The 7,981-nt window shown below is 34.7% G+C and overlaps 1 protein-coding gene across 4 annotated transcripts; it reads right to left on the bottom strand.

Moving 5' to 3' along the window:
• Positions 1-205: 205 nt before the first annotated feature.
• Positions 206-6,739, bottom strand: LOC114457671 (mitochondrial basic amino acids transporter-like). Of its 4 annotated transcripts, XM_028439683.1 has the most exons (5): positions 6,326-6,739; positions 4,381-4,647; positions 4,223-4,266; positions 3,985-4,068; positions 206-1,341 (listed from the first exon to the last, which is right to left on the bottom strand). In XM_028439683.1, exon 5 carries the CDS (start codon positions 1,306-1,308, stop codon positions 586-588), a length of 723 nt encoding a protein of 240 aa, XP_028295484.1. In that variant the 5' UTR covers positions 1,309-1,341; positions 3,985-4,068; positions 4,223-4,266; positions 4,381-4,647; positions 6,326-6,739; the 3' UTR covers positions 206-585. The 4 variants fall into 4 exon arrangements, with proteins under 4 accessions (XP_028295484.1, XP_028295482.1, XP_028295483.1 ...); XM_028439681.1 differs by lacking the exon at positions 4,381-4,647; XM_028439682.1 differs by lacking the exons at positions 3,985-4,068; positions 4,381-4,647.
• Positions 6,740-7,981: the final 1,242 nt, after the last annotated feature.

Genomic DNA, 7,981 nt, shown 5'->3' with positions numbered 1-7,981 from the left:
AAAAATTTGAAAATATTAGGGAATAAGGAATATTTATTGGCAAAAGGAAGCTAAAATCTGAAAAAAAAGTGTAACCATTTTTGGAAAAGGGGCGAAAATGGGACAAAGGAAGTTGCAAAACGACAATCCCCAATAAATAAGAGCAGTCGGATGTTTTTATTCTTTTGATCGGCACAATTATTAAATAAGTCACAAAAAGCTGCCCAACATTTGAACACTATTTTATTATCATAGATAGGATATCAGTCAAGACACAAAAATATTGTCTCCAGTTCTATTAAAATACCTTTAAAATTACAGCTTTAAAACCCAAAATGATCACACGAACAATCAAAGTCTTTCATCCACACTCCATTGCCAACTTTATACAGAAAAATATAAGTTTGTATGTACATATCAATTATGTATAACCAACCATTACAGTTACATAGTGCATTTTTCACATCTTCTGGATAAAATACGAGCCATCTTCAGACAGCAATAATTGCAGCTGAGTTACATTCAACATAGTTTTAGTGCAGCTGTGCTTTAAGTGCTCTCCGGCACTTAAAGCACAGCTGCACTGTTTAGTTACAGGCTGGATGGCTACGTCTGCTGCTGTATTTGTGGGTGGTGGTCGGCCTGAGTTGTCTTGCATTCTTTTGGCCCCTCCTCCACCCCCCGGGCGTACATAAGCACCAAAGTGACGGTGGCGAAGGTGGCTGCGTTCACGGGGAAGGCTCTGAGCAGCGTGGAAGTGAGGCCTCGCGTGAACACCCCATAGCCCTCCTTTCTCACGCTCTGTCGCACGCAGTCGGCGATGCTACTGTACTGGTAGACTCCGCCGATTCCGTCTGCTTGGAGCCGCGATTTGATCACATCCGCTGGGTAGGTGGAGAGCCAAGAGACGATGCCTGTTATGCCCCCAGCAAACAGCAGTTTGGGAATCATGAAGCGGTCGCCAGGCTCACAGCCAAGGCTGCGCGTCAGTACATCGTAGACGAGGAAATAGACTCCGAAGCCTGGAATCTCACGGATCAGCGTGGTAACCATCCCTCTGTTTACACCCGTCACACCGCTGTGCTTATAGATGCGCACCAAGCAGTCAAAGGAGTTCTTGTACAATCTCGGAGAAGCCTTTATCTCACCAGTGCCCTGCATTTGCATGCGAGTCTTGGCGAGCTCCATTGGGCAACAGATGATACTCTGGATTCCTCCTGCAGCTGCACCAGCAATGAACTGGTTCGCGGGAGTGTCATGTCCCAGCATTCGCAGAGCGTTTCCTTGGACACCGAACACTATCGCATTAATAAATGTCAGGCCCATCATGGGGGATCCGATGCCTTTATACAGGCCAAATACCTGTGGGTGACATCACAACATGTAACACCAAATTAACTCTTTGAAATAACAAAAACACTTTGGATCCCATTTAGAGCTCCAGGTTAAATTACACACCACTTGGATTTGATCTGCTAACACAATCTTAAATATTCTGACTCATCACTATGTGAAGGGGCCAAGTTGAGTCTGTTTTGACCTCCTGATAAGTAAAGCAGCTTTACTTAAACTACTCCTAATAATGAACACAACTATCCCTTAGTAGAACTAACTTGAAAAAACGATTATTGGTCCGGATGGATACTTTTTATAAACACTTCTTTAAAAACAAATGTGCAGCTTACTGAATGCAACTCATTACTGAAGTCATAACAGCCAAAATGTTTTTTCTTGCTGATATTATTCAAGTCTTAATTAATAGTGAATTACAGATGATTTAAAAGAAATGTCATTGAAATGGAAATAGTATACTTATCTTATATTCTGAACACCAATACTGCCCCCTAGTGTTAGAAGAAAGAATAGATGGTAATCTGCTGCATAAATAAATTCCTGTCAAAAATATTTCATTAATTAAAAATTAATCAATTATTTTTCCCCATATTTTTCCCTGGTAATCTCTCATGCAACTGACCTACTAAAAACTGCACTAATTTTGGTTCCTTACATATTACTTAGGAAGTTCTTGTGATTAAAAACAAGGATTACATTAAATCAAATGTAGAGAAATGTCCTTTAAGGTCAACAGTACAGATGACCAGCTCAACAGCTACATTTACTTCCCCTTTTAGAGTGCCCAGCTCTGTCATAAGACACCGGATGTCCTTCATAACTCATATCCTATCACTTTATGGCCTCTAACTGCTCACCATAGTAGCAGGAACTTGCCAAAGACGAGTCTGTCGAGCAAAACTGCAGCCGTGATGAGAAGCAGGCCTCAAATGCTACTGTCTTTCCTGAAAAGTTGGATAACTAATGCTCCGCAATTCAGTAAAAAAATGAAGCTTCTTTCAACAATAATTAATCCGTTTTGGTATTTCCCCCATATGTGCACTGTGGGTTTAGTCTCTGTCAGTATCTATACTATAGTTAGGTAAAAATGTACACAGCATGGATAAACTGGTATTTACACACACCAAGTATTCTTGGCATGTCACCCCAATAATACATTTTGGATTTCCCCATCTGTTATTTATGATTATCTTGAGCATTAGTCAGGGTTTGGGTGAATTACATTTTTCAGTTACAACTACGTTTTCAATTACCAATGTTCAATTACAAATCATTACGATTACATTGACCAGCATTTGTTTCCAATTACAATTAAATTACAATCATTTTTTATCCTCAGAAAGTCAATTATAATTACATTCTCAAATACTAAAGTTCAATTACAATGAATGACAATTACTGAGCCTGAAATAAATAACCAAATAAAAGTGAACCTTCCTCTTGTGTTAGATTTCTGTTAGCATCTCTAATGATAACGGGTCCTAAATCAGCTGTAAAATACACTAAAAACAAATATCTATTATCTAATGTCTTTCCTATATTTGATCACCTTGTAAGGCTTCCTAATAAATGAAAATATAGGTTTCGATAATTTAAAGAAAACATAAAATGGGAAAGCTTGATATGAAACATATTTAATTAAATGTTAACATGGTTCTCCAGTTTTGCGTTAAATCATAAGTGACAATTTTTTGGCAATTACAAGTACAAAGTCAGTTATCTGAACTCAATTACAATTTAATTACGATTACAAGTTTTTTTTTTTAATTACAATTACCATAATTTTAATTAATTATCAATTGTGCAATTACAATTATAAGTGACCCCAACTGTGGCATTAGTACACTTTTGGTAAACTTATGTTCATATATGCAGTGTTAATACATCATAAAATTGTCTTAAATGCAGCTTTGCAGAACAGCTCAATGTTGATAGGTAGTCATTGTAACTCAGTGTTTTACAAAGCTCCTATGGAGCTTTCAACTTATCCCGAGTTACCATGACTACCTGTCACTGACAGGTAACTTATCCTGAGTTACCATGACTACCTGTCACTGACAGATAGTCATGGTAACTCAGTAAGTTGAACGACTGACAGGAGTGACTGCACCACGAGCTTTTAAAAACGACTAAAGTGGGTCTAATATCCTAAAAAAAGCACTGCGTAAATATTGAGCAGCAGGTGTCCTCAGTGAGCAACATTTGGAACTAAGGTGAGTAATAATAAAAATAATAATAAACATTATTTTATAATTTTTTATAATTTTTTCATCATAATAAAATAATGTAAAAAATAATAAAATGAAAAAAAAATGGGCTTTCACTATATGTATGTGGAAATTTACAATTAAGTTATGAGTGTTATAAAAGGGGAAAAGGTTATGTACACAATTTTACATATATCAATATACACACACGTGTGTCCGGTTGCACAAGTACATACATATATACATATAGTACATCTACATAAACACCTACATATGTATATATTCATACATAGGACAGACTGTGTGTATATATATATATATATATATATATATATATATATATATATATATATATATATATATATATAGTTTGTAAATGCATGTACTGTATGTATGAATACAGACTTCCTACGGGCACTGTACTAATCATATAAAATATACATACCGATTCACGTCTAATGATGGTCTTGAAACAATGAAAGGTTCCTCGATACAAAGGACTATCAATACTCTGGACCTGCAGCCTCACCTGCAAAAAAAAAAACAACAACCACTTAGTGACAAAATCAGCCCTAAAAACAAAACCAATACATCATATGAAAAAGGAGAAGAATAGAAACATTTTAGTTAGTTCACATATTTTAATGTGTATGCATCTGTGACGAAAATGGAGAAATCTCTACCTTGACTGTGTCAAATGGGTGTCCAACAAAAACTCCTGCAGCACCTAAACAAACATAATGAAATAGAATATTTCTTAATTTAGCCACTAATAGTATAATACTCTTATTAAATCACTAAAGTACCATACTACAGAATTACTTGCATCCTTTTGACTTACTTAACTGTCTTTGGGGTGGAAGTTGTGTTCCTCTTGTTTACTTTGAGGAAACATTTCCTTCATAGAATCACTGCCTTACAAAGTGTCATGTCCTCTAAACATTATTAAATGTTACGGAATGTGAGATTGTTAGGCACACCCTGCCATTCTCTTAGCCATGTGTAGAAGTGTGTTTATATTAGTGATAGACCAATACATCAGCCGATTTTTGAGTTTTTTACAGGTATCGGCATCGGCCGATTCGGGCTGCTGCATTCGCCGATCCATCTACAGAGAGGAGAAATATTTTTTACTTGTTCTTGTCTACATCACCTGTTTTTTTTATATTTCTATCTCACTTTTGTTCATTTCAAAAAATGTTCCTTTTATAAAAATTGAGACTCGTACCATTTGCTATCATCATTGTGAAACTCAAATTTTCCTTTAGGCAAAATCGCCCAGCCCTATGTTATAGTAGAAGGAACGGATTTAAGTTAACTTTAACAAGCCACCTGTGTCAGCAATGTACACAAACACAGACGGATAATCCTACATAAGCGCATGTTCTGTCACATGGGCCATTTGTTAAAAAAAGAAAGAAAAAAAAAAAACAAAAAAAAAAAACAGAGCCAATGAGTGGACAGAGGAGATTCCACTGCTATAAGCCGGAAACTGAACACAAACAGGTGTCAAGCTCGACACAGTATTCAGCGTTCATTGGACAACTCAGCGAAAAGAAATAAACAAACCCACAAGTAAACGGCGTCATAATTGGCTAAAGACATCTCATCTGAGAACAACACACACACACACACACACACACACACACACACACACACACACACACACACACACACACACACACACACACACACACACACACACACACACACACACACACACACCTTAATAACATTGAATGGAATGAAAATGAAAGTGAAATAAAGATAACTAGTAAGTCATTCTGTTACAACGGCACAACTTTTTGTTTAATGTAGCTGTAGGTAGATTCCCTGGATGAACACATAGTTAGCCACACCAGTCAGTGTAAATAAAGAAGGCATGGCATTGGTCCATGATTGGATGTGTACAGATTCATGGTATCCGTGTACAGTTTGCCATTGCTGACACTTTATACACAGCCATCCAAGCTGAAACACTTGTTGACATTTTTATGAATAGACAGTAACTGAAGTGAAAAATAGACATTGTTTGACAGGAGGAATGCTTCACATTCTTTGTTCATTCCAGACACTTATGCTATTTCCCCTATCAACTGTGGACTATGGAATATTTATACAGACACTAAGTCTACATCCCCATTGTTATTATCATTATTAAAAAGGTACCTGTAGTGAATTTTATTTGCACTTGCTCTATCAAAAAAATATTATTCATAATACTAGCGGTTCAGTTGTAACTTTCTTTAAAAGTCTTCCAACAGCAGCCGGGGGGGGGGGGAACCTGGCCATATTAATAATAATAATAATAATAATAATAATAATAATAATAAATAAAAACCATATTGAAGAACACGTAGAGAAAAGCACGATAAAAACATTAATACCAACACCATTATTATTTATTTCTTATTAAAGAAATCATGTGTAAACCTTGTTCTACATCAATGACGTCTTGACTTTAAATGTGTTTTCCTAAACAAATATGCACATATTTTGTTTATTGATAATACATTAAACACATTGTATGTTATAAACATGACTACCCCAGGTACATTTTAAATTATGAATCATCCTGATGTCAATATTTAAAGACATTACATTGTGTTTGTATAGAGAAAAATAACCTGAAAATTGCATCTCTTTCTCTTTTTTTCTGCACAAATGCAGAGTTGTGAATTTTATTCTTATTAAAATAAGTTTCAGAAACCATTTAACTCATTAAAACATGCTGTTAGAGCTACAATAGTGATGTGTCACAGTAGTAGTAGTTTCCACTCACTCACCTCCGATACATCCTGCAACGAAGTCCATCCTCTGCGTTAGCAAACTGAAGGACTGGTGTCACCCTACTGTTACAGATTAGAAACCAAATAATATGTCGAACAGTTTTCTTCTTCTTTGACCTTGTTCCGAATTCTGAAAGTCACCTCCAAAAGGCTACCCGGTCTAATTGACCCTTGCAGGTGGTATTACTGTAGGCTATCAACTAAGCTAGCTTAATACGGCTCTTCTTCCTTTTCGTTCTCTTCATGAAATTGATTAATTTCCTCTAATTGAACATGAAGTTTTCCCTCTATTAAACCCGGTGAATCTTTACAGTTGACCAACACGTCCTCCGTGGAAAGCGGTAGTGTTTATATCAATTAATATGATCTCAGGTTATTTTAACGTCACAGGAAGCCGTTGAAAGGGGGCGGGGCTTCACCGGCAAGTGGAAAGCCTTCAGCCAATCAGAGCGAACAGAAGACGATGATGTTGACGCCCATAGCTACGTTCAGAGCCGTATAATCAAAAATTAATATTATATATATATATATATATATATATATATATATATATATATATATATATATATATATATATATATATAAAATCAAAAAGAGAATGTCAAGACAAACAACCACTGCAGCGTTGTAGAAGAAACTCTTTAGTGTCACTGTAATAAGTTTCACGAATTTTTACTATAGAATATTAATATTATTCTAGGTTAAAACTGAACAAAAATGCCCACTTAGAATGCGTGTGATAGGTGTACGTTTATTTTGATCACACTAATTTCAGTTTTATGTTTTTTTTTTTTTTTTTTTTTTTTTCATTTGTTATCCATCTTCTAAAAGTGTTATTCACAAAAAAAATATTTTGTTACACAACGGGCGTGTGTATTGCTACAAATACTATATGTGTAATAGGTGAAACTTTGTTTTGTTTAGACTATTTGAAGTTCAATGTGGGGATGTTTTATCAATTGTTATTTACGTTCACAATGTGTCATACATGAATATTTTATTTAATTAAACAATGATTGTGTGTATGGATCACTTTAAATAATTAATAAAGTTATATTTTAAGAAATGTTAAATGCTAAATAGAAATAATGAATTAAGGACACTTTCTTGAGCACAAAAAAGTGTTTGTTAAAGCAGCAACTTTAAAAAAACAATAACAATAAATAATAAACAGTATTTCAATATTCTACAGTAAAAACATGTACAACACTGTTGTGTTTGTTTGTCATGACATTCTATCTTTGATTTTATATAAAGTTTTTAACATATTCAGTATTATTCTAAGTGGGCTTTTATTTGCGTCACCGTTTATCGTAAGATAATTTCAATATTCTACAATAAAGAATCATGAAACGTATGATAGTGACACAATAGAGTGTGTTCTACAACACTGTGGAGTTTGTTTGTCTTGACATTCTGTCTTTCATTTTATAATAATTTTTGAATACATACAGTATTATTTTAAGTTGGCATTTTTGGTCAGATTTAATGTAAGATTATTTTGATATTCTACTAATAAATATTCATGAAACTTCTCACACTTATTGTAGCGACTGCAGTCCTGGTTGCTCTTGACACTTTGTTTCTTTTTAATTTTATTCTTTTTTTTTTTTTTTTTAATATTGGCTCTTTTGCAGCCTATATTGATTTTTG

This window comes from Gouania willdenowi, chromosome 24 (assembly GCF_900634775.1).
Source record: "Gouania willdenowi chromosome 24, fGouWil2.1, whole genome shotgun sequence".
Taxonomy (NCBI): domain Eukaryota; kingdom Metazoa; phylum Chordata; class Actinopteri; order Blenniiformes; family Gobiesocidae; genus Gouania; species Gouania willdenowi.
Note: the sequence above shows the minus strand (reverse complement) of the source record. Positions and strands in the feature narration are given on the sequence as shown.

Excerpts from the sequence above, each read along its gene's own strand:
- LOC114457671 (XM_028439681.1), bottom strand. The coding sequence starts at position 6,353 with ATGGACTTCGTTGCAGGATGTATCGGAG. Across the intron at positions 4,069-4,222 it reads ACCCATTTGACACAGTCAAG|GTGAGGCTGCAGGTCCAGAG; the intron begins GTAGAGATTTCT and ends TTTTTTTTGCAG. Across the intron at positions 1,342-3,984 it reads CCATCATTAGACGTGAATCG|GTATTTGGCCTGTATAAAGG; the intron begins GTATGTATATTT and ends TGTCACCCACAG.